Source organism: Cebus imitator, unplaced genomic scaffold (genome assembly GCF_001604975.1).
Source record: "Cebus imitator isolate Cc_AM_T3 unplaced genomic scaffold, Cebus_imitator-1.0 Scaffold446, whole genome shotgun sequence".
NCBI classification, from domain to species: Eukaryota; Metazoa; Chordata; class Mammalia; order Primates; family Cebidae; genus Cebus; species Cebus imitator.
In genome coordinates, this window is record NW_016107761.1 from 1,058,996 (window position 1) to 1,085,885 (window position 26,890).

The 26,890-nt window shown below is 49.4% G+C and overlaps 1 long non-coding RNA gene and 2 gene segments (V, D, J or C); all 3 read right to left on the reverse strand.

Moving 5' to 3' along the window:
* Positions 1-993: 993 nt before the first annotated feature.
* On the reverse strand, positions 994-7,311 carry LOC108291131. The segment is given in 5 exon segments: positions 994-1,236; positions 1,517-1,623; positions 1,762-1,779; positions 2,309-2,695; positions 7,036-7,311. Coding segments are annotated over 5 exon segments (774 nt in total).
* A 3,224-nt stretch (positions 7,312-10,535) lies between these two features.
* Positions 10,536-26,890, reverse strand: part of LOC108291132 — a 50,454-nt gene continuing 34,099 nt past the window's right edge. Inside the window, 5 exon segments of the C gene segment in view lie at positions 10,536-10,789; positions 11,114-11,220; positions 11,667-11,684; positions 12,120-12,506; positions 16,754-16,787. Of these exon segments, the coding sequence occupies positions 10,769-10,789; positions 11,114-11,220; positions 11,667-11,684; positions 12,120-12,506; positions 16,754-16,787 (567 nt within the window).
* LOC119468542 lies at positions 17,829-26,807 on the reverse strand. Its single transcript, XR_005197236.1, has 3 exons — positions 26,373-26,807; positions 18,483-18,492; positions 17,829-17,839 (listed from the first exon to the last, which is right to left on the reverse strand). It is a non-coding gene; the product is annotated as an uncharacterized LOC119468542 (long non-coding RNA).

Below are 26,890 nucleotides of genomic sequence, written 5' to 3' on the forward strand. Positions count from 1 at the left end.
CCCACTGGGTCCTGCATCCCATTGCTCCTAATTTGGTGTGCCTTGCTCCCAGGAAATCATTCATCCCCAGGCTTTACATATTAGTTGTCTCAACTCTGCCTTCTCTAGTATTTAAACCTAGACATGCAGAGTAGCACTCGATTTTAAGCCCAAATCCCGAAACAAGGTAAGTTGGAGGTGTTAAGACTGTGCATGGGCTTAAGTGATCCTCCCACCTCAGCCTCTTGAGTAGTTGGAATTACGGGCATGAGCCACTGTGCTCAGCTTCCAGCCCTTCTCTTAAATAGTGGGCAGGTATAGTCTCCGCAACACGAACCATGGCAGGAATACACACTTTCCCATAGCAAATAGCATTCCTGGCTCTCTGTGCTAATATTGCACATTTGTTAAACAATGAATGAATGGATGGATGGATGGATGGATGGATGGATGGATGAATGAAACATATACTACTGATTATTTTATTCCAGCCTTCTCAAAATATTTGTTGCTCATATTTTGAAGGCTGATTGTAATGACTTTGAAATGTACTTTGATTAGATAAACAACTGGAAATTATGCTGCTGAAAAATTTCTAATAAATGTGTATTTTATCAAAAAAAAAGACTGTGCATGAATGAAACTAAAGATGTAACATGTGACACTTGAATCTGGAATTGGGAAATGACTGGACATTGTAACTTATAGGTCTGCACCCATCCTCTGTCCTACACTGGGCAAGGGGTTATGGTTTGCTGTGTTCCTTCCTCTCTGTCCTCAACTTACTGGTTTTCCAGAGCCCAGCCATTGCCCTTCAGACTAACCCTCCAGTGGGGACCCAGAATGCCTGGATACAGACATGGTGTTTGAGAACCTCCATCAGGATGAACAAAAGAAAGCAACACTGGGTGGAGAGAAAGAGGGCTAGTCACTTTGGATGCCCAAGGGGGTGCTGCTTTCCCTAAATCAGAAGTAGGTCAGCGATGGGCAGAACTCCACAGACACTCCTGAAACGCAACCAGGCCCAGAACACCATTTTTATTTGTTTAGTCTATTTCAAACCTGGGGGTTGGGAGCTCAATCATCAGGGAAGCAGAAGAAAGAGGGAAGTATTCATGTAAGAAGGAGATGAAAAGCAGAGAGAGAATCACTTTTAGGAACACAGATTGGGTGCTGGCACAGGAGAATCCTGGGTGAGGATGAAGAATGACCCTGCATGGTTTTTTGGAGCTGGCCTCAGGAATCCTTTCTCTTGACCTGCAAAAGAGAGGACATCTTCAGAGTCTCAGGGCCTATGAAGTAGCAGAAGTAGGGCAGAGGAGGCAGGCTCTGAGGCTTCATTTGAGTAGGGTTCTCTGGTTCTCTCCATCCTCCAGTGATGCATTCTCTCAGATTCCCTGCATTTTCTCCCCAGCCTAGTAGTCCATTATGGTTTCATTGACATGATAGGATATATTACGCTGAGATTCCCTTATGGCCATGTGTGATGTTCCATATCCTGCCCCCATCATCTGCCTGATCCCACCCTCCTCCTTACCATAGCCATCAGCACAAGGGCACTGACAAGCACGGCATACAAGGTGGCCTTCCCTAGCAAGATCTCATACAGGACGGTGGCAGACAGGACCCCTTGCTGGTAAGACACTGTTGACAAGAACAGAGAGCATGTAGGTAGCTGTGGACAGGTAACTCTGGCTTCCCTCATGCCCCCGTGTCCGTGGATTCCCCATGCCCTGGTTCCAGAGCAGAGATGATGGAGAGAAAAAGGAGAGACTCACTTACCAGAGGTGAAGCCACAGTCTGAAAGAAAACAGGGGAAGAAAAATGGATGAGAGAATGCTGCTTTGTGAGGACACTGAGACTTCCATTACAGACTTTAAGGTCATGGACTCACAGGCCATGAACACATGCATGTCAGATAGTACAAAGTCAGCCACCTTTGATAGCCCTGGTTCCGTCTCTCTCATGCTGGTCCATTGCCAGAGACATGGTCACTATGATCTTAAGAAACCAGGACCCCGGAAGGGGATGGGACACACACCACTCAGATGCTGACCTGTATGGCTGGTCCTCAGGGGGACCTGTCAGCTGAGCTCTAAGGTGTGAGGATCTGGGGGAAGAATGATCTTGAGGTGCCCCGTTCAGCCTCTATCCTTCTTGGGGAGAAAGTGCACACTGTGGTTTGCTGACCCTGTGAACATTGATCCTGCCACCTTCTCCACTCTGGCTTTCTTCTGGATCTGGTCTTGTCCTCTACCTGGATCTTTCCATTTCCCCTGGTAGCTGGTCTCACCCAATCTCCTCCAGGCATCCCCCAGCTCCCACTCACTTGCTCTGCCCCAGGCCTCAGCGCTGACTTTCTGGGTGATGGGTTTGGCCCTTGGCTGGGTCCACTCGTCATCCTCCGAGAGCCCGTAGAACTCGACTTGGCAGCGGAAGTGGTTGCGGGGGTTGTGCCAGAAGGTGGCCGAGACCCTCAGGCGGCTGCTCAGGCAGTATTTGGAGTCATTGAGGGCGGGCTGCTCCTTGAGGGGCTGCGGGTCCGTGCTGACCCCACTGTGCACCTCCTTCCCGTTCACCCACCAGCTCAGCTCCACGTGGTCGGGGTAGAAGCCTGTGGCCAGGCACACCAGCGTGGCCTTTTGGGTGCGGGAGATCTCTGTTTCTGATGGCTCAAACACAGCGACCGTGGGTGGGAACACCTTGCTCAGGTCATCTGGAAAGGGAAGAGGGGTTGGGGCCAGGGCTGCCCTGAGAACTGTCTGGTCCTGGTAGGGGCTCTGTGTGCATGAGACAGAGAGGGCTGGGAAGGGCCATAATGGAGCACAATTATGTTGTACTAGGTCCTCGTTGCTTTGGGGTCACCAGCCTATTCCTCTCTGATTTTTCTGCCTCTTCCTTGCCTGTCTTTTGCATCCACCCTATGGGTCAGCACTGTCCATTTTCTGTCCATCACCCAATTAGGTACTCCCTAACATTCTAGGCAATGTCTCTTCATTGATGTTATTTGATTTCCTCTCCATCAATAAAAACTCTCCTGCCTACTTCTCACCATTTTATGTGGTGGTTTTTTGACTGGAGCAAAGGATTAGAATCTGAAAAAATAAGATCCAAGTCCTAGAACTTTGTCCACCAATGAGACTTTTAAGACAGCAATTCCTATCACCTTTTTTCTGCTTGTGAAGTAAGAATCACCACACTGACTTTGCAGAACGTGTGTGAAGGTTAAATTACATACACATTCAAAAAGTCCCCTCCCAAGCAGGTTATTTGTATCAAATCTAAGGTGCTCAGGAATGAAGGGGAATCTGGGATGAGGGAGACATTTTGGAAATGGGGGCTTTCTTTAGATTTACAGATGGCATGCTTTTGCATTCACATGAGGACACCCTTTGGTTTTACAGTGTATTCATGAGAATGTGAGGTTTTTTCTTTTTGTTGTGCATGAAGTCATGTTACTCATCCCTCTGCCTCCAAGTACCCCTAAGTTTTCTCAGCTCAGACAGATAGTAATCTCCCTTTATTTCAAAATTAGGGACTCTTCAACCTTCTGTGTCCCTTTGCATCCAAATATTATTCGTATTTTTTTCTACTAGCAAGTTTCCCAAATAAACGTCTTATATTATCAGAGTAACTTCTTGCTACTAGTTGTGTTGATACAGTTCCTGTCCTGAGCATCTTCTTTATAGATTCTTAGGGATGACATGTGAATGTATCCCCTTTAATCCCTGAAGACCTTTCTCATTTGGCTGAATCAGTTCTTAGGAGCCTGCCCTCCTGCTCATCTTGTTTTTTTTCTTTTTCTTCCCATTGATTATTATTATTTTTTTGAAAAGCTAATATGCTCATTTTATTAAAAATATCAACATTTACATAATGCTGTTAATTCCCTTTATCAACAAAGTGACCAAATCTATAAATGTACTAACCACGTGTTCAAATTGTATAATTTTCTTTTTATTTTATTTTATTTTATTTTATTTATTTATTTATTTATTTTTTTCCCATTTATTTATTTTATTGCATTTTAGGTTTTGGGATTATTTTTCATTTCTGAGCAGCTCTGTTAAAATAAAGAAATATCATTCTTAGGAGAACCTATTCCGAATCTCCTAGACCATGGAAAAAATTTCTTCTAACATTTCTTCACATGGCTATGGATGTGACTTTCTTCCTGGGTCCCCATGGGGCCTCCTGCTAGAAGGGCCCCCTGCTTGGTTTAGTGCTCTTCTGTCACTGTTTCAAAATCCTAAGTCGTTTTTTAACAAGAGCCCCCGCATTTTCATTTTGAGCTGGTCCTGCTTCCCATCATGTCAGTTTCCCTCCCACCCCACAACTCCTACCTTGCTAGTTAGTTACTATTATGCTTGTGAGTCTTTACTTGCTGAGCTGGGGCTGAAATGGTAATATCCTAACTTCCATCTGCAGAACTTTTGTTCTTTCTGCTCTCAGCCTGCTTATTTTCACTTTCATCTCAAAAACCCTAGCTCTGGGAGTCTACCAGTCCTCCAGAATGCACTCCTTTGATCCCTTCATTTAGCAAACACCCAGTTCCCATTGTAAAAATTAAAAATGTCCCTTGACCATGTGTGCTGTTCTGTAGAATAGTTATTGATGCAATGGGCATGGCGAACACTAGCTACCCCTCACTATAACCAACACACTATCTGTACATGAGGGCAGAGTCAATTCTCCTTCAGTGTTTGTAAGTCCCTGTGGTGTGGGGCATGTCTCTGTGGGTGTAAGTGTGTGAATTAGTGAGCTTCTGGTGTAAGTGTATACTAGTGAACTTCTGGTGTATGTACTAGCAAGCTGTGGGTGTAAGTGCATGTACTAATGAGCTTCTGGTGTAAGTGTGTACTAGTGAGCTGCTGGTGTAAGTGTGGGTATTAGTGAGCTGCTGGTGTTAAGTGTGTGCACTAGTGAGCTGCTGTTTGCCTGTGCTCTACCTGTGGGTTGCACTCACCTTAGGCAAAGTTGTAATGTTTGTCTCACCTCTTCCCAACCCACCTCTGACATAGACACAGCCTTACTCCATTTCCACACTCCAGATCCTGCCTGTTCTTTGGCACTGGGCTGACCCTGCCCCTGCCTCCCCAGTGACCTCCTAGGGGAGGATGGGGAAAAGGAGCACTGAATTACATCAATAATCTGTGCACTCTACATGTTGATCCTCTTTTCTTCTTCACAGCAATAGTAAGTGGTAGGTATTGTTCATTATATTTTATAGTTTAGGAAACTGAGGTTCACACATTAATTTGCCCGAGGTCACCACATCACAAAAGAGCCAGAGGTTCAACTTAACCTTCATCTGGTTCTAAAGTCAGGGTCTTTTCTGCACCCCAGCTGACTGCAGGAACCCCACATTTTCTCTGGATACACATCACTGTAGCTGAGCCCCAGTCCACCCAGCTTAATGACAGCCTAACTACAAATAGTGCAGGTGAATGTCCCACTATCGTGAGTTCCCCCATTCTGGCCTCACGGCAGTCATCAGCAGGTGATGTGTAGGGTCCCTTTGCAGCTCTCAGGGCCCAAAATCTTCCAGAGAATTTTCCTCATCTTGCAGGCAAAAATATCTGCATTTTAATGTGTTTTTGTGGAAAATGAACTCCCTGAACATCTGGGCTGTTCAACCTAGAAGACTTCGTGTGATAAAGGGAGATTTCAGGACAGGGGAGGGAGCAACACGGGTGGGGGGCGGTAAGTGTACCCCAGTGGCTGAGGTTATGTGCCCCACTCTCAGGCTAGCACCTCTTTGCTGACCAGCCCATGGGCAAGCACAGGAACGCTGTGCCCTCACTCTGCACTCAGGGGTCTCTGGCTTAGGAGGAATAGGAACCAGGAACAGGAGTTTTAAGTCGAGTTATAGATCTACACTGCTAAGCCCTAAACTTTGAATTTTTTCTTTGCTGACTTATGTTCATCTCTCTCTTTGACCTCTCTGTTACACTCCTTTGGCAGGCTTTTTCTTCTCTGTTCTACTGAACCCTCGGCTGCAGGATTTCTGTCCCCTGACACCCACCCGCCCGCCCGCAGTGCTGACCCTTGCCCACCCGCGCGGTTCCCAGCCCGCCCAGCTCTTTCTGCCTCTGAGTAGCAGTTACACCCCCTCCTACCCATTCCCCAAACCAGCCTTTCCCTTGGTCCTCTCCAGCCTCGCCTCTCCCAGACACCTAATAAATCCTCTCCTTCTCCATCGCTCACCTTCTCTCTAAACACCCCAGAAAAAAAGATTAAAAGTGGTCATCCTCTGCCCACTTTCCCGGACTCTGAGCAGCAACCCCCCCGTACCCCCGCCCCTTCCCCAGTCTTTCCCCAGGAGCGGGAAGGTGACGCTGCAGAGCAGACTCCAGGTTCTCAGCTCCTCCAACTCCCGTCCGCCCTCCGAGCCCGGGGACCGAGGGGCTGGAAGGTGGGGAGACGCCCGAATCTCACCTGTGACCGTGAGTCTGGTGCCCGGCCCGAAGTGCTGCTCGTAGGAACACAGAGGCGCAGCCCCGCACGCAAACCCCCGAGGCTCCCCGAGCTCCTGCCCACCCGGGGGACCCAGTCCAGGTCTCCCAGCTCAGAGCAGGGGGACCGGGTGCCGTGAAGCCGCTGCCGCCGTCGCCGCCTTCCCCCCGGACCCCGCCGCCCGGGTGGCCCCGCGGAAACTCACCCAGCACGGTCAGCCGGCTGCCGGCCCCGAAAGTCAGGACGTTGGCCCCAGAGCACAGCCCGGGGGCACCCCGCAAAAACCAGACCCAAGCCGCCCGCCCCCGCGCCCCTGCAGCCCGCGCTCACCGAGCACCAGGAGCCGCGTGCCTGGCCCAAAGTACTGGGTCTCTTGGTCACGGCCCCCGAGCCCCGCACAAAAACCCGAGCGCCGTCCCGCCCCCGGTCCCCCGGCGGCCCTGGCTTACCCAACACCGAGAGCCGGGTCCCCGCGCCGAAGTACTGAGTGTTTTGGCTCACAGCCCCGGGGCCCAACACAAAAACTGGCCCTGCGATGCCCCCGGCGTCCCGGAGCGCCCCCTCCCCGGGTCCCTGGCTTACGCGGGCGCCGCCGCTTACCCAGCACGGTCAGCCGCGTGCCTGGACCGAAGTACAGCGGATCTGTGCTCACAGCCTGGAGGCCCAGGACAAAAACTGGCGCCGTCCGCTCTGCTGTCCCAGACTCAGTTGGGTCCTTCCCACTGCTGAGCGCCCCATCGCCCTCCCAGCACCCAGAACCAGGGGTCCCCGGCCCAGGCGCCCAGCAGCGCCTCTCAGCACAGCCCCTCTCAGAGTAGGGCAGCTGCTCACCTCTGCCCATCCCGCCCCCTTGGAGCGCTCCGGGACCCCAGTGGCCTCCTTACCCAGCACCGTCAGCCTAGAGCCCTCTCCAAAGAACACCTGCCCGGTGTTCGCACAGCTCTGGGGACCCTGGCGCAAACCCCGCTTTCCTCGAGGAGGGCCCTGGATGGCCCAGTGTCCACTCCCCTAAGGACAGGGTTCTGGGGTCGTCCAGGCTGGGCAGCCCACCCTCTGTCCCACCTGGAGCCCCCTTCTTACCTAGCACGGTGAGCCGTGTCCCTGGCCCGAAGAACTGCTCATTGTAGGAGCACAGTGGGAACGGGCTGCCCAGAATTCCTTCTCCTTCCCCACCTCCCTTAGCACAGACTGGGGCACACCATCCCTCTCTTTCCTGAACCCATCTCTTCCTGTCTGAGTTAGCTGGACACGGCAACCTGGATCTTGCATGAGGTCACCACCCATTTGCAGAGGAAAATCCACTTGGCTTGGGGACAATACAGTGGATTTGAAATCTGAAGGGGCATTAGTGACACTGGAGTGGCTGGAGTTGGGCAGTGTTGCAGGCTAGACCTTGCTTCTTCTTAGTTATATGACCTATAACCTTTCCGACCTCAGTTTCTTCATCTGAAAAATGTGACAATATCTTTCCCTCAGGGTTTTCGTCTGTTCTTAATAATTCATGTGCAAGTACTTTGTCAAGAGCAAGCTTTATTAGAAGTGCTGAATGATGATCCCACTTTGCTGTCTTGGCCTTCTCATTCCTGGGAAGCTGAGTCTAGACAGGGAGATGCACAGGTGCTGGTTGGGTTGGGGGCCTCTGCCAGACCACAGCTGGGACCAGCCCCAGAGACCTCTCCCGGCCTGGTTGCTGCATTCCCTGGACAGGGTGGGGATGTTTACTGCGGCAGGGCTTTTTGTAAAAGCACCTCCTCTGCCTGAACCATCGTGCTCCCCCCCCAGCCCCCACAATGTTACACCATGATACAAAAATGTTTCCTCCCTGCTAGTCCCCCTCCCCCAACCACTGGGCAGAGGCAGGAAGCGCAGGTGGCAGAGGTTAGTCTGATTGCGTGGGGCTTGGAAAAGACAAAGGCAGTAAAATTAAAATGGGAAGGGCTTGAGGAACGTCACAGTGATGGCAATGCTGGGGGGTATAGAGGGCCCTCCTTGGAACATGCATCACCTGAGCAGAACATCTATGTCATTGTGTGTCCCTGGTGGGGGCTCACTGAGCCCACCTGCTCAGACTGGCATTTATAGTGAAGTGGGTGGGAGGAGCGAGGGTGGCAGGGCAGCTCATAGGAAAATCACAGAGCAGTTGATGGTACCTTATCACAGGAGGGCAAACAGTCCAGAAACTTCTATAATTTCCCATTGCTTCCTGAACAAAGTCCAAACTCCATATTCTTCATCTACTCCACAAGTGTTTAGTGAACAGCCACCATGTGCAGGTTTCATGCTGGTTGCATGGAGGTAAGTTTATTCCCAGAGTGGCAGGCACCAACCTGCCTTCTCAGCTCTGATTTTGGTTACTCCCACTTCTGACCCTTGCAACCAGCAAAATGGTACCCAGAGGTACCCAACCATGTCATCAGGGCTTTTGTTCTTGCCTCTGACCAGCATGGCCATTCTCTAGAGTGAACAACTGAGGCCAGTTCTTCCTTTGAAGAGATTGTCACCTTCTCAGACACTTCCCTGATTATCCCTGTCAGAAATTAAGGGCCACTCTCTGACTGTGTTTTAGTAAGCAGTTCATGTTGCTCTTTCAAAGCATTGACTTGCATTCGGCTCCTTCTGTTCATAAATGAGTCTCTCTGTGAACAGATAAACTTCTTGGGGACTGTAATTTGGGTATCTTAATTTTCTTGGAAGTTGATGACAACACATTGCAGTGATATGTGTTTAATGAATGATGTGTGCACATGTGTATAAATATAAACATATATGTACACATGTGTGCATACATGCACACACATCTTTGAATGCATGTATGTATTGCAATAAAGAGGGAAGACTGTGTGGTGTAGTCCTGTAAGTTGAAGGATAACAGCTACTTTGGGCAGGACTTATGGTGATGATTACTCCTGGATTGGGTCATTTTGGGTTCACTCATTTATTCATTTATTTATTCAAACATAACCTATATGGTGTCTACACTGAACTAAGGTACCATACCATAGCCCCGGGGTACTATCATAAAATGTCTCCTTGTTAACAAGGAGCTCATAGCCCCTGGGGGTGTCAGACAAATAAAGAGGTAATTTCCAGCAAGTGGGATGTGTCACAAAGAAGATTATATACAAGGCACTGTGATAGCAAAATAAAGGGTGTATTTAATCTAGTCTCAGGGGAGGAAGAGGTAAGGAAGGGGCAAGAAAGGGCCAGAGAAAGCTTTTTTGGAGGGGAAGACATTGAAGCTAAATCTTTAAGTCTAAACAGGAGTTATTGTGGGAAGAAGAGTACTTTGTTACCCCGGGGAAGAAGAGCATGTGCAAAATGGCCTGAAAGAAGCAGCTCAGGGGTTTCCAGGATGAGAGAAGTGAGGAGAGTGTGGAAGGAGGCAGGGATAATCATCGGGTCTCCTGTGCCACCTTTAGGATTTGGGACTCCAACACCATGGTGACAGTGAGGCAAGGAGAGCTTTTGAAGGAATTTTAGAAGTAGGAATAGGGCTGATTCTCTGTTTTAGATGACTTCATTTTCTATCCTTCCACGAGTCATCAGGGGACATTTTCACACCTGTTTAATTCTAGAGAGAAATTTATAAACGGATTGGTAACTTAAACTGGAAGACACATCTCCCATTAAAAATAAGTTTCCAAGTCAGAGCATCTCTTCTTCAGAGCTGGGAAATCAACTTGATGAACCAATGAGGATGAGTGGAGTGCTCAGGAAGAGCTGCAAGGAAGGTGGGTCATGCATACAGAATCCAGCTTTGTTAGTCATGGGGACATGGCCAGCTGGAGGGCGAATACACCTGTGTAGATTGGCTCTTCCTCTGAGAACTTTTTTCCTGGCAGAACAGTATAGTTCGATATAGAAAATTCCTATACTCAACATCTGTGTCTTCCTAGATTGTTCTAGGATAACCTCTTCACCTTCCATCACTGCCTTTTACATTGAATTAATCTCTGCTATTGATCTCAAGGTGGGCGCCTCACCCCTATTATGTAAATAGTCTCCATTTTCCTCGAATACCTCTGGTTTCTATCCTGATTGAATGGGGAGAGTCACAGGGAGTTAAGAGACAGCCAAGGAACTATGCAGACACTCACAAGTCAAAGTCAGGCCAGACCAGAACATTTTATTGGCTCAGTCATGTAGGGATGCTAGAGTTCCCCTGGGTTAGGGAGATTTCAGCCCTGAGTGTGCAGGTGTACATGCATATAGGGGGCAGATATTGAGATGCACAGAGGGGCGAGAGCAGCTCTTCAGAAGCACTGGCGAAAGAAGAATGTGTATTAAAACCACGACGGGTTGGAAGCTCCTAACTCCACTTCCAGAGCTGCCTTCAGAAATCCTTTCTCTTGACCTGCAGAAGAGAAAGTTTTGGGGATTATTAAGTGCTAGGAGTTGGGATTGAGAGGAATTAATAGGGCCCATTGACCATACAAATAGTAAGGTCACAACATCCATTGAGTTTTCAGGTGACTCCAGCTTCTCCTTCCCAGCATGAACCTTCCACTGTGATCCTCCAGAGGTGCAAGTTGTCTTCTGAGGCATCTGAATGAAACCTCTTCCCTCCCTACTGCCCAGCTCCAATCCTGGCAGGGACTCTATGCTTCTGGGTCTGAGTTGCTTGGGGTGTCAATGTGTCACTTCCAGCCTGCTGCCCCCATCCTGCCCTCCTGCTTACCATGGCCATCAGCACGAGGGCACTGACCAGCACAGCATACAGGGTGGCCTTCCCCAGCAGGATCTCATAAAGGACAGTGGCAGACAGGACCCCTTGCTGGTAGGACACTGTTGGCAGGGAGGAAGGACAGGGATGAGAGAAGTGAGGAGAGTGTGGAAGGAGGCAGGGAAAATCATCGGGTCTCCTGTGCCACCTTTAGAATTTGGGACTCTATCACCATGGTGACAGTGAGACAATGGAGAGCTTTTGAAGGAATTCTAGAAGTAGGAATAGGGCTGATTCTCTGTTTTAGATGACTTTATTTTCTATCCTTCCACGAGTGATCAGGGGACATTTTTGTACCCATTTAATTCACTAGAGAGAAATTTATAAACAGATTGGTAACTTAAACCGGAAGACACATCTCCCATTAAAAATAAGTTTCCAAGTCAGAGCATCTCTGTGCACAGGTAGCTCTTGTCTCCCTCACCCTCCAGTGTCTGTGAGTTCTCCATGCCCTGTTTCTAGATCAAGCACCACGGGACAGGGAGAGGAAAAGGGAGGGCTTACTTACCTGAGGTGAAGCCACAGTCTGAAAGAAAGCAAGGCGAGGAAAATAAGAAACTTTATTTTCATAGGCAACTAAAAGTAAAGTCAGATTTGCAGTTGGCACAGACTCCCAGACCCAGACCAGCCTCCTCTGACTGCCTACCACCTCCTTTCCTCTGCCATGCCAATGTCAGCCACATTGTCCTTGCGATCCATGACATGTGGCAGCACTGAGGGGACTAGGGGGCACCATTCAGATGAGAGTTACACAGGCCACTAGAAAGGAGACCCAGCCGCATGGCTTTGTTGGGCTGAGAATCTCGGGGAAGAATGAGCCACAGGTGCCCAAGTCTCCCTCATGGTGTGCACTGGTTCCTTTCTTTTTGGATCTGGTCTTGTCCTCTACCTGGATCTTTCCATTTCCCCTGGTAGCTGGTCTCACCCAATCTCCTCCGGGCATCCCCCAGCTCCCACTCACTTGCTCTGCCCCAGGCCTCAGCGCTGACTTTCTGGGTGATGGGTTTGGCCCTTGGCTGGGTCCACTCGTCATCCTCCGAGAGCCCGTAGAACTCGACTTGGCAGCGGAAGTGGTTGCGGGGGTTGTGCCAGAAGGTGGCCGAGACCCTCAGGCGGCTGCTCAGGCAGTATTTGGAGTCATTGAGGGCGGGCTGCTCCTTGAGGGGCTGCGGGTCCGTGCTGACCCCACTGTGCACCTCCTTCCCGTTCACCCACCAGCTCAGCTCCACGTGGTCGGGGTAGAAGCCTGTGGCCAGGCACACCAGCGTGGCCTTTTGGGTGCGAGAGATCTCTGTTTCTGATGGCTCAAACACAGCGACCGTGGGTGGGAACACCTTGCTCAGGTCATCTGGAAAGGGAAGAAGGGTTGGGGCCAGGCCTGCCCTGAGAACTGTCTGGTCCTGGTAGGGGCTCTGTGTGCATGAGACAGAGAGGGCTGGGAAGGGCCATAATGAAGCACAATGATGTCGTTCTGGGTCCTTATTGTTTGGGGGTCACCACCCTAGTGTCTGTTGCTCTCTCTCCACTTTGCCCCTTCTTTCAGTGCTGTCCCATGGATGTGCACTGCCTCCTGTATCCCCACATTATACCTGGTTTGTCTTGGCTGTTTTTACTCTGAGGCTTGTCTGATCATCTATCCAGATAATTTATCTGTGTATCTTGATTCTTCAAAGCCTTGCTTGGTGCATGGCTATCTAATCCCAAAATCTGAGGTAGGAGACTGTCATCAGTGGCATAATTATAATAATGAAATTGATGTTTTCTAATTATAATTTTCCTTTTTTAAATCAAGGTATATATATATATATATATTTGTCTCTTGGGCTAGTACTGCATATTAGAATTAGCTTTTCTTTTCTAGAAAAGACACTTTTCCATTGCATCTGACTCCCCTACCTGCCCAGCACTTTTTTAAACAATTTTGTTTTCTTGCATGTAACCTTCTTTAAAGAGCCAAACCTGGTCAATATCTGAGGTGATGGTCCACATTTACTTCTCTCCTGGGGCACAGGAGGGTGTGGGAGCTTGTCCAGGATGACTGAAATTCCATGGAACCTGATGGTGGTGGGATTAACCCTTTATTATCTCAGAGTGTCCAGAGACCCTGCCTGGCCAGGATTGGAATCCATTCACAGTTAAGCTTTGCATTCTCAAAAGCAGTGCAAGCTCTACCACTGAGTATGAACAAACCACAAAGTCTGAGGGCTATTTCAGCAGAAGGCTCACACTGTAGAGCCCTGGGCCCTTTCACATGCTTGACAGAGGAGAGAAAGGATTTCTTGGATTACTGGAAGGAATGTCCTCATCTGAAGACACATGAGAAGTGGAGGAAACCACAATTTACCGTGCTCTTTGCTTGGCTCTGTTCCAACCCTGGGAGTGAGCTTTTGGTGCAGAAATGTGGCGAGCCTAGATATGTGTTCTTATCCAAATTTGGGAAATGTTTTCAATAGGAAAATTGAGATGCAGGTTTGGAAAAAGGCAAACCCTGTGACCCAGTGCTGATAAGCAGCAGGAATGAAAAGGATTGTCACCACAAGTTGAGTCCTTTACCAAAGATTTTTATATTAGTTAGTCCGTTAGTTTATATGTCTTAGAGAGACAGCTTAAGTTGCTTTTTAAGTTGCACACCTCCCCCACCACAGCCCCTTGAACTCAGGCCTTTGAATGTGGTGATTTGTACTTTCCACTCAGCTCCTTGGTGTGTGTCCCCACCTGCGTGAATGTCTGCCCAACCCCTACACATCGGTAGATCCTGTGTATCCCATTCCTCCACCTTGCCTGTGTCTCCATCCTAGACCTCATTCCCTCCCAACCCCAATCCACCACCTCTCTGCTTCCTCCCCAGCATGGGAAAGGTTATACTAGGGTTTCCTGGGGGGCCCCTTACCCTATTATTCCAGTATAGATTCTGAGGCTTAAGTAAGTGGAGTCTCCTACCCATTTTTTCTTCTTTATACCTTATCTGTTGCTAAGATAATGTCAGTTTCCAGTTGTAACACTCTCTTCGGACCTATCTCCCAAACACCTGCCAAGACCAGTGCACCCCAGAGACTCCCTGCAGCTCACGCAATGCTGTGACACAGACTCCAGCCCTCAGGAGGCCTCAAGAGCAGCCCTGAAACCACCTGTCTCCCCAGCCTGGTCCCCCCGACTCATGAACCTTTAAACTACCTCAGGAAGACATAGATGGATCTTCTGCGACTGGTAGAGAAAGAAAGAAGGAGGAAGATAAAGGCACGAGCAGAGTTCTGTGCTGGAGGCTGCTGGTACTGGGGAGAATCTTAACATAGAGGATAGTAGTCCCCAAATGGAGTCAATAATACAGAACTGGAGTGAGAATGGGAAGGAAAAAATGGAGAAGACGCAATTTAAAAAGGGAAAGTGAAGCAACACATCCGCTAAGAAATGAGAGACGAGAAGAGTCCCAGAAAACAATGAAAAGAAGAGTGAAAACACACAGCCCTGAAGACTAAGCAAGGAGCTCTCCAGCTGGGGAGCTGCAGCCAACACAGCAGAGCAACAGACTGAACGAGCTCCGGGGAAGGAAGGAGAGGGCACGGCGCTCCAGGTAGGAAGGGGTGACCCTGACCTCCGTCCTTACACCCAATTCCCTTCCCAGCAACTGATCATTGCAGTCACACACAGGCACCCCCGAGTCAAGAGTGGAGCCCCCATACCTGTCACAGTGAGCCTGGTCCCGTTTCCAAAGTTGAGGGGCAAATTATAGGAGCACAGCTGCAGAGGCTTAGATAAAACCCACCTGCAGATCTCCAGCCAGAGGGCAGGTCTTAGCTTCCTGCCAGCAGGATGGCTGCCTTTCTCTGCCTGGATTCATGGCTCTGGACTAAAGGAATTCTGTTAGGAAGAAGGCCTAAGCATACGGTGGAGCATGAGGGGCAAGAAGAAGACACTTAGAGGCAGAGCCATGCACATAAGAGGGAGGATGAGCTGAGAAGGGAGTGAGGAGGCAGATTATGGACTGAAGACTTAGAGAAGAGAAATAGAGGACTCAACCAAGACACACCGAAAGGGAAGGCAGGCACAGCTCTGTGGAACCCCACGGGGTAAGAGACTTTACTCAATCTCCCTCCACCAGCGCCGGGAGGAGAAGCAGAAAACTCTGCCTCCAAAGGACAATGGCCCTACCGCCCTGGTGCTGCAACTTACCTAGGACGGAGAGTCGAGTCCCATCTCCAAAATGCTGTGCCTGATTGTTACACAGTGATAATGAGTGTGGCAAACCCCAGAGGAACTGCTGCAGGCCCTTCCTTCCAGAAGCTGCTTTCTCACAGAACTGGGGACCTCGCCACATGCTCCACTGACCCATATTTTCTGAGCTTTTCTTGGCTGTGTTCTCAGTTTCTGCCCTCCCCAAGGAGCCCTCCAGGAACTCCGACCTCATGATACACTATTCCTAAAGAAGTCTTTTACATACCTAAGACAGAGAGCTGGGTTCCACTGCCAAAAAACAGCTTGTCATTAGTTGCACAACATTAAAGACTGGGAGGAAAACTGCCACCTGCTGCCTTCCACTCCTGCCTCCCCAAGTCCACCTGCCAGGTCCTCTCCTGTTCCTTAGCAGAATTTTAACCCCGGGAGGTAGAGGGTGGTACAACCCAAAATGCGGTGATTAGGCCCCGTGTGATCCCCCAAGTTCCCTCCTCTGTGTCCTTTCTGTGTGAGGGAGAAAAATAGCAGGATCACGGTGGTAAGGTCAGACGGGCACCCTTCAAGGAGACAGGAGATGCTCAAGGTGACCCCTTCCAAGCTGACCTCCCATCTCTCAGTAAAGGAAACTAACTAGGCACAGGCAGTCTATGAAACAGTGGAGAGGGACGCTGTTCCCTCCTTGTCTGCCTCATAGGTCTTCCTGATAAAAATACGCTTTAGCCTAAGCCCCAGAGACAAAGGCTCCATCTGGATTCCAGCCCCTTTTGGCAAGTTCCCAGCTGTCCAGCCTTGACTTACTCACCTACAACAGTAAGCCGACTTCCCTCTCCAAAATATACGGTGTTTCCAGAACACAGTCTCCCAGGGCCACTTCAAAACCTCCCAGTCTCTGCTGAGCACAGCTGGGATTCAGGCAGAGGGTGGGAGTTCATGGAACTCTTCCCTCACAGAGACACAGCTCTGCTTCCAGCCCTCTGCGTTCCCTTCCAGAGCTTGCCCAAGACCCGGGCAGGTGACAGAAAGAGACACAGAGTGGCCTCCTATAAAATCCAGCACAGGAATGTACAAAGAATCCTCAGAAAACCTCTTTCAGTGAAGCAGATAGAGAGGTGTTGTGGCTTGTTAATTACCTATTAATGCACCTATTATTAATTAGGCTTTCTCTGGGCTCCCCTATCTCAGGGAACTATGAAGAGCGGCATCCTTCCCTTCCTTTTTCTGTCCCATCATCCTGGGCTCAGCGCTGACTCCGTTCAGAGCCTCTGGGAAGCCGGGGTGGATTTGCCCTCACAAGGAGCCTCCTCTGAACTCAATCCCGGGACTTGAGATGACATCTCCCTCAATCTGGCCCCAGTTCTCTTTGACATTTCCCAGGACAGAGTCCTCCCTCATCGCACCCCTCCTAGAGACCCCCAGCCTTACCTACAACCGTTAACTTGGTTCCTGAACCGAAGGTGTAGTCATAGCACATAAGAATACAGCCACTCTAAAAAGGACACTTTGAACCCACTTTTCCCTATGATAGATCTGCAAAAGTACCTGAAAAATGTCTTACCTACAACTGTGAGTTTGGTGCCTTCTCCAAAGAAAGCTTCAGTGTTCACACAGTGACAAGGGTCAAGGTGCAAATTACATTCGAGGCATAGAGGGAGGAGAGGGCCCTGGCTAGCGTCGTGGTCACTGAGATTAGAAATCTCCTCCTGTGCTTTATGGGTATGGCACAGAACACGTTCGACGTTTGCTTTTCAGGACCATGGAGAATGACAGAGTCCATCCACAGGGACTTAGGTCCCTTTCTCAAAGGATGCCCCATTCAAATGCTCCCTCTCTGAGGGTCCATCGAAAGGGAAAGGGTGTGGCCTGCAGAGGAGGTCAGGGGCCCAGAGCCTGTGGCTTCATCCATAGCTACCCATGGCTTCTTCCCGAGTCCTCTGGAGAGCTGGTCACCTCCAGTGCACCATCCCTCTGACCTTGTCCCCATTCTGTGGGGATTGGGACCCTCCCTGAGTCCTCCACTTGTGAGGTCCCTGAGGCATTCTTCTTATGTCTGAGTTTTCTCTGCCTGGGAAGCTTTAGTTCTGATCTGAACCATCCTTGTCCACGGTCTTGGTCTGACATGTGGTCAGGAGGGAGGCAGAGGCATTCTGAACCAAATTGCATTAAGACCTGTGACCCAGGAAGAAGGAAGAGGAACTCTGGGAGCTGGAACCACCAGTGAGGTTTTTGTAAAGGTTTCCCATAGAATTGAATCATTGTGGCCCCCCTGTCCCCACAATGTTACAGCTTTGTACAAAAACGGCCCCTCCCATGAGTCCGCCCCCCAGAGCCTGGGAGAAACCACCAGAGCAGCTGCTCCTTTGAGAGGAGTGGGGGGTGGGTGACATCACCCCCATTGTGCAAGTTGATGGTGGGGTATGGCCCAGGCCAGGGGCTTCCTCCTCACTTCCAGGCACTGTCCTCAGGATGTTCTGAGCTCCTTAGAGCTGGGTGTCTTTGTAAGGCTGTTTGCTGAAGGGGCTGGTCTTCCCCAGTACCCACCCCTCTCCAAGCTGTCGTCATGTTGGGGCACCTCCCTGTTGAGAAGCCACGGCCCCCATTGTCACTACCTGGCCCTACCCAGAGGGTGTTCACCACTCAAAGGATTTTAAGCTATGACTTAAAATCCAGAAAAAGAAAAAAAGACAAGCTTCATTGCATAATGATGACATACTTGCATGATAAAATATAAACAGAATCAAAATATACATGACAATCTGGGAAAAATATTCGCAGTTCTCGCCATCAGGGCTAATCTCCTCAACATATGGTGAACTCCTAGAAATCAATAAGAAAATAATCAAGCAGCCCAACAAAAATGGGCAACGAGCAAATTGTTCAGAGAAAAATAAATCCAAACAGTACCTATCAGGAAAACAAATCACAATAATAAATGTAAAATTAAAAAAATTCATCAAAATACCCGTTTCACTAATTTGACTGAAAGTTGAATTATATGCCTATCAGTAAAGTCCTGGATAAATAAACTGTGATATGTTCACATAATGGAGTAATATTCAATGCTAAAAAAGAATGAAAATATTTTGTATTGCTATGGAAAGTTCTCCATGATACATTATGAATCAGAAAAGAGAAAGTCACACAATAGCATAACTAAATGTCAGCTTTGTCTAACAGAGTGGGGAAAAGAAATATCCTTTTGTATTTACTTGACTTTAGATGCAGAAACACTGTAAATATACAACAGAAACTGACAAGACTGATGACCTATTACGAATGAGTGTAGTAAGCTGAGTGCAGTGGCTCACGCCTGTAATCCCAGCACTTTGGAAGGCCAAGCAGGACGGATCGCCTGAGGTCAGGAGTTCGAGACCAGCCTGGCCAATATGGCGAAACCCCAACTCCAATAAAAGTCCAAAAAAAAAAAAAAAAATTAGCTGGGCATGATGGCAGATGCTTGTAATCCCAGTCAGCTACTTGGGAGGCTGAGGCAGTAGAATCACTTGAACCCAAGAGGTGGAGGTTGCAGTGACCCAAGATCATGCCACCGCACTCCAGCCTGGGCGACAGAGTGAGACTCCATCTCAAAACAACAAAACCAAACAAAACAAAAAAAGTCGATTGCTTTCATCCATTGGAATGTGTCAAAGCCTCTTCCCAGTACCTTTCCTAATTGAAGTACATAGTTTATTTTGATCTATTTCTGCATGTTTTCCTGGTTCACTCACCCCGTTTACCTATCAACAATTCATCCTCTAAGTCAGCGTCTTTCAATCACCTAGTGGGGGCCCTCATCCTGACTGCCTTATGAGTAATAATGCCACTCTGTCTTGGCATCATGGTTTTTTAAAATTCCGATGGAGTTTGTCCAGTGTTGCCTCTCTGGACGGTATACCCAAGCGCACATGCGGCATTTTTTTCCATAGAAGCCCGGAAGACCAGTTAGGCAGGTATCAAGTTGGGCTCACTCATCCACGTGGGCAGCAGGGGGCAGCCTTTCCTTATTTTTTAGACCTAAGTAACTGCAATCTGGGCTCCGCCACTTGAGGGGGCGAGAAGAATGCGCAGCGCGTGGTGGGGCGCGGACTGGAAGGAAGCAGGGTTACTCCTGCGCCTCAGTGTCGGGGGCGGATACGCAAAGAACATTTTACACGTGCAATTCTTGAAAGCTTTCCAGCGTGTTCATTTCAACCTAAATTCCTTCTGGTGGTGGTCTCAGTTGAGGAACTGAAATCCGAAGAGGCTAAAATCAGTTGCCCAATGATGAATCAGCAGAGCTGACACCGCGCCCTCAAGACAAACTCAGGGGATGCCGCCACTGTGAAGTCCGCCTCCTGCGGCCAGACTGCCCGGCTCCCAGCAGCCTTGTAGCGTGGCTAAACCTCTTAAACTCTGTCTCTTTTGTCTGTGAGATGGGAACACTAATGAGAGCTACCTCACAGGGTTGTGAAAATTGCACCGGATAGTGCATGTCGCGGTTAATCATGGTGCCAGAAGAGTCAGTCAAAATGTTAGTGGCTGAGGCTGGGCGCGGTGGCTCACGCACGTAATCCCAGAACTTTGGGAGGCCGAGGTGGGCGGATCACCTGAGGTCAGGAGTTCGAGGCAAGCCCGACTAACATGGTGAAACCCCGTTTCTACTGAAAATACAAAAAATTAGTCAGGGGTGGTGGCACGCACCTCTAATCCCAGCTAGTCGGGAGGCTGAGGCAGGAGAATTGCTTGAACCAGGGAGGCGGAGCTTGCAATGAGGCAAGATTGCACCACTGCACTCCTGCTTGGGCAATAGGAGCGAAAGTTCGTAAAAAAAGAAAGAAAAGAAAGAAAGGAAGAAAGGAAGGAAGAAAGAAAATAGAAAAGAGAGAAAGAAAGAAAAGAAAGATGTTAGTGACTTTTCAGAGAGATGCTATAACTGCTCAATAGGTTCACTTTGCCTGCCGTGTAGACAGAGTCCATTTATGAAGACAGGGGAATTGCCATAAAGAAAGAGTGATTCACGCAGAGTTTTAAAGGATAATTTGGTGGGTGCAGGGGAAAGCATTGAGTTGGGAGTGCTCATCAGTTGTGTTGGAGATGAAACCCCTCCTGTTTTCTTGTCAGTTTCTGAGTGTGGGCCGCAAGACCAGATGAGCTAGTTTATCCACCTGGGTGGAGCCAGTTGATCCGTGGACCTTAGAGTCTGCAATATATCTCAAGCACTGATCTGAGGTTTTACAATAGTGATATTAACCCCAGGAACAATTTGGGGAGGTTTGGAATCTTGCAGGCTCCAGCTGCATGACTCCTAAACCACAATTACTAATCTTTTGGCAAATTTGTTAGTTTTATAAAGGCAGTCTAGTCTTCAGGCAAAAAAGGGATTTGTTTTGTGGAAAGACTGTTATCATCTTTGTTTCAAACTATAAACTAAGTTCTTCCCAAAGTTAGTTCAGCCTACACTCAGGAAGGAATAAGGACAGCTTAGAGGTTAAAAGCAAGATGGAGTTGGTTGGGTCAGATCTCTTTCACTGTCTCAGTTATAATTTTGCAATGGCGGTTTTAATACTGGTGTAGGGATGGCTTTATCATACCCATTCTCAAGTTTTCAGCAGGCATCAGAAGACCTGGAAGATGTGTTTGAATGCAGGTTGCCAGCTGGGTGTGGTGGCTTGTGCCTGTAATCCCAGCACTTTGGGAGGCCAAGGGGTGAGCAGATCACTTTAGCCTAGGAGTTTCAGACCAGCCTGAGCAACACAGCGAGATCGCCATCTCTACAAATAATAATAACATTAGCTGGGTTTGTGGTGTGTGCCTGTGGTCCCAGCTACTTTGGAGGCTGGGCTGGGAGGATCCCTTGAGCTTGAAAGATCAAGGCTGCAGTGAGCAGTGATCATGTCATTGCACTTCAGCTCGGGCAACAGAGAAAGATCCTATCTCAAAAAAAAAAAAAAAAATTGCTGTTTGTTGGGCCCTGTCCCAGGATAGCTGACTCAGTGGGTCTGAGGTAGGGCCTAGCTTTTCCATGTCTTGTAAATTCCCAGGTGATTTTGGTGTTCTGGCTTAGGGACCACTCTTTGAGAGCCATTCCTCTGGAAGGGTCTTTCTTATCTCAGCACATTTCCCTCCAGTCCTACTCCATGTTTACTCCTCCACTCACTGCGTGCTTATTACAGCCCATGCTTTGCTTAATCACTGGAGATGCCAGGATACATAAGACAAGACGTCCCTCTTCGAGGAGCACACAGTCGATTGCCCAAATGGACACATCCATTGCACCTGAGCACCTGAGCAGGACTAGGACAGAGGTAAGCAGAGAGAGGAGGAGGACTCCTGCCTCAGACCCGAGGGCGGGGCAGCAGCGCCAGACCCAAGGGAAGTGGGGACAAGGAAAAATCAGGAAGACTTTCTGAAAATGGTCAAGGGGAGGTTGGGAAGGGCTTCCAGTCTGAGGGTGCCATAGTGTCCAGAGACAGAGGCTGGAGGCACATGGCTTGTTGGGTGAGCCATCAGGGTTTCTGAGCAGGGGAGGGGATGAGGAGGAGGGTGGTGAAGAGGCATAAGGCTGGGAGTGGAGGCAGGGGTGGAGCACCCTCCATTTCCATAAGGAGCTTGGATTCTAGTTTGATCACTGTGGGAGGTTAGAGCGATGCCATGACCAGGAGCTCTCTGAGAGCAGTCGTCTTGCAGGGAGGTGCAGGGAGGCAGGGAATGGGTGATGCTGATGGGGCTGGAGAGACGTCAAAGGTCAGAGCTGATGGGCTTTTCATCGCTTCGGACATAGTCGTAGCAGGATGTGAGGTGGGGCACAGAGAGCGTGGGCTTTGAAGCCAGGCAAATGAGGAGTCAACCCCCGACCTACCATCTGCTGGGTGTAGGATGTGGGTAAACTAATAAGCCTCTCTAAACCTGTTTTCTTATCTGTACTGCTAGATTATTAACTACTCTGGAGGGGAGAGGAAACTAAATGGGGAAATGTCTATGCATAGGAATAGTGTATACATGTTGGTATTATTACATGGGAGGAAGAAAACGCCAGCTTCTCAGGAGCACGAGGGATGGAGATTTATCTTCTCCCCTCCAGACACACGAGCCCGTTGTCGGGCAACAGGGCCAGCAGGATCACCTCCAAGCAGGACATCAGCTTGCGGGGAGCACAGGCTGGGTGAGCAGGAGCCATGTGGAGAGGGGCCTCCAGGGAAGCTGAGGCCGTCAGTGCTGGCCTTCCCCTGCATGTGTTTGCTCTGGGCACAGAGAGGACCCTGTGTAGTCAAAAGTGGCAGTGACGTGTTGCCAAGCATGCCAGTGTGTCACACATCAGCACATGTGGAGCCCACACAATTGCCAAGGCCAAGAAACCTCTTTAAGATCACTGTTCTAGTGGGTAGAGGAGGAGAGGAAGGAGGAGGAGGTGGCCATGCTGTGATGGAGGTGCAGGAGCAGGAGGGGCTTGCAGAGGAGAGACTTGGGGCGGTCTGTGTGTGGAGGGGCGTCGTGTGTGGTGTTCCTGGTCCTCCAGGTGCTGCCCAGCCCCTGTCAGTCAGGGGTAAAACCCCGTGAGATAAGCCTGTGTGGTACCAACGACCACACCACGCTATACCTGTGACACAGGGCACTGCTGTGGCTCTGGTGGCTCTGGCTGGCGTGGGCCACCATCATTCAGCATTCTCCTGAGCTGCTGCTTTGTCTGCTGCCAGCGCTGAGCCGAGCACTGCCTTCAGACCAGGCAGGAGCAACAAGAAATCAATCCAGTCACCTGTAGAAGCACATGATTACTCAGCACTGCCATTTTATTTTCAGGGTTTTTGCCAAACTATTTACTACCTTGTTATGAGGGAGTGGTTTCCCGACTTCTAACTCTTCCCCGACCATATAGTGACTTCCAGCTATGGCATGTGGCTCTGCAGGTGGCAGTGCCCCTGGGGTTCCCAGGGAGCCCAGAGCAGCCCCTTGTCTGGGCCCAGCAGAAGCAGCACAAGACCCCCAAGCATCTGACCCTGGGGCCTCTGACACCAGCTGACCCAGCGGCCACCTAAGACCCGGGAATGGAGCCCTGTGGCTCTGTGGCCAGCCTGGGGGAATTGGACCCAGGGGCCTTCCAGGGAAAAATTTAGGATATAAGGTGGAGCTTCTGAAAGAGTACAGCTCTGAGTGTGACAGAGTATCCCCACCCTTCCCTGCTCCCCTTCCCCCCAAGCAAAGAGAAGATGCCTGGAGACATCACAGCTTCACAGGTGACTCAGGCACCAAAATGTGTGTGTGCGTGCAACTAGGGCCAACATGACAGTGGCCCCAAAGCATTTAACATGCTCATCGGGGATGCCCTGGATGGCTCCCTGGACTTCTGTGACTTCCCTGGGCAGTCTCCTGATGATGAGGAGGAAGGCCCCTGCAAGGAGCAAGCTTGAGAGTCTGGCACTGCACCTGCCATGGCCCCCCAGTGCCTGCTGCTGAGCACCATGGATGAGCAGGACTCTCCCATCTCCAGAGCAGCAGCTCCCCAGCCAGAGGCTGCCCTTCCTGCACCCAAGACCTTGGCAAAGCAGCCGGGCCAGGAAACAAACATGAGAGTGGCTTTCCATGACTTTCAGAGAAAGTGGTGCAGCCGCTTTGTCCTTTTTTTGGTCTCTCCTATCCTGCATTTTTCTCCGTCTCCAGGTACAGTTTGGGAGGTGGATGCCTCTCCCCACACAAAAGCATTTGGGGTTCATTCCTGATACCACTTCATCCCCATTTCCCCCATTTAAAGTCAGGCCTCACCTACCTGTTTGGGTCAGAGAGATGTGTGTTTTAAAAGCCTTGAGGAAGGAGCCAGGGACTGTGCCCTGAGATGATTATTGGTGAAGTGGATTTATGCTTAATTTCAGTTTGAGAGAAAGTTGCTGTGTCTCAGCCTAGGACAGGCAGCCCGTTAGGGCCCTGGGTGATAAGGGAAGCCCACAGAGGCCCAGGGTTTGTCACCTGTGGCTACCAGTGTCTGCAGAGCCAGAATTGAGCTAATTCTGAAAAAGGAGAGAGCTGATGGGCAGTTGTATGGTAGGTTGCTATGGTGCTTGTTGATCTCTCAAATTCCAGGTTACAAGATCCATGCATCCTTGAGGGGCCCCTTCCCAGCAGGCTCTGGTGGCTACAGACTGGTTCAGGTGTGGAAGATCATACCATTTTACCTTTGGTTTTTCTTTGAAAAACAAACAATGAAAGACAGATGGAAACCAGAACTCTACCAGTGGGCAGGCCAGATTTCGCTTCTGGAAAAGGGATATTTGTAGCTCTTCTCCACAGTGGCCTTCAAAGAGCTTGGCTACAGAATGGCCATTACTAAAAATTTAAATAATAGAAGCTACTGGTGAGGCTGCACAGAAAAGGGAACACTTACACATGGTTGGCAAGGATGTAAATTAGTTCATGGAAAAATTAATGCAGAAAGCAGTTTGAAGATTTCTCAAATAATTTAAAACAGAACTACCATTCCACCCAGCAATCCCTTTACTGGGTATACACCCAAAGGGAAATATTTGTTCCACCAAAGAGACATGCACAATTGCGTATTCGTCACAGCACTATTTGCAGTAGCAAAGACATGGAATCAACTAGGTGGCCATCAATGGTGGACTGGATAAAGGAAATGTGGTTCCTATACACCATGGAACACTATGTAGCCATGAAAAGAATGAAATCATGCCCCTTGCAGCAACATGCATGGAGCTGGAGACCACAATCATAAGCAAATTAACATAGGAACAGAGAACCAAATACCACATGTTCTCATGTGTAAGTGGGAGCTAAGCCTTGGGTCCACATGGATATAAAGACGGGAATAATATACACTGTGGCTACTTGGGGGAAGAGAGAAGGAGGGTGGAAAGGGCTGAAAAACTGCCTATTGTAACTATGCTCACTGCCCGAGTGATGAGATCATTTGTACTCCAAGCCTCACGCGTATATACTCATGTATCACACAATATACCCATGTAACAGACCTGCATATGTACCCCCTGAATCTATAAAGTTGAAATTATTATTTTTTTTAATGGAGCTTGGGGCAGAAGCGGTGGCTCACACCTGTAATCCCAGATTTTGGATCACTTGAGGTAAGGAGTTCAAAACCATCTTGACCAACATGGTGAAACCCTGTCTGTATTAAAAATACACACACACACACACACAAATTAGCTGGGCATGGTGGTGGGTGCCTATAGTCCCAGCTGCTTGGGAGTCTGAGGCAGAGAATTGCTTCACCCCAAGAGGCGGAGGTTGCAGTGAGCAGAGATCGTGCTGCTGCATTCCAGCCTGGATGTAGTTGAGCCAGGAGGAGTTGTTTTGTGTGAAGGCTGAGGTGGGGCTCTTCGGAGCCTCTGTGAGCAGGAGGCCCTAAGCCATGGCGGTGGACAGAGCTGCAGTTTTCTGCCTCTTTGCCCTTTGGTCTGGACCTACAGGTGACCAGTACCAGCCTCCGTCCCGAGCACACTTTCTACAGGGCTTCCCATCTCAAAGTTCCATGTGAGCAAAAGGACTGGGAAAGCTGTGTGGCCTGAGAAATGGCAACCCCATGGCCTGGCTCTCACACGGCATTTTGTCTTGGATTTTGAATAAGCATTTTTTTGCTTGTTTTGTGTTTTTGGTGGTGGTGGTGGTTTATTTTAAATGGATCTCTTGGAAGAAATCCCTCGGTTACCTGTGATTTTCATACCGTTTCTGCCGGCAACCCTTCTGAGTGGGGCAACTCACCTTTCTGTGTAAAGAGTCCAAGTGGCCCAGGTAGGAGGTGGAAGCAGCTGTCCGGAAGGCCTGTGGGATCCCTGTGTCTGCCTCTTGGCTTCAGGTAACCAGCTGGGCTTTGATAGGAATGATCTGAATGGAGACAGAAAACAGTAGAAACTAACACTCCCCGTCCAGCTCTGTTTATGTGACGCATTTGGTTCTTCCCTTGACTCTTAACTGATGATGATATTCAGACGAGGCACTGACATTATGGTAAGAAAGGGAAAAAATGTATCTGTTTGTCTGTCTATCTGTTTGGATATATATCTCCAAAAGCAGACAAATTCAAGGCTGTAAGGTAGGCTACGGTCTGCATTTGGCTTCCATAAAAACAAAATCCACGTTGAACAAAGTGATGTTTGTACACAGTGACTTTCTGGGTGGCCTGTGTGCATCTGTACATTGTGTGCCAGCCCCGAGCCCTGCTTTCCTCCGAAGATAATGAGTGGTAGCCATGTCCCACACAAACCACACATCTGGAGCCCCGAGGGCCCTCTCAAGGTAACTGATCTTACACACTGTTTACCAGACAAGTGCCTGATGCTTGGGTGTATTCTACAGCCTGGGGCCTGTAGTTCCCTGTGTTTGCCGGGAATACTGTGCTCCCCGCAGAGGTTTTACTCTACCCATCACTGCAATTCGCATGCTGCTCTGTGGCCACTTGGAGGCCTGTGCTCTGTTCCCTGTAACTGGAAATGTGCTCTGAACCCATCTGTCTTTCTTGGCTGCACCTGGCCCTTGGTACCGGCTCCCAGGGGTGTTCATAACCACTTGGGACACAAGGTGAAAGTGAGATTCCAGAGAGAAGCTTGCTTGGATCTTTGG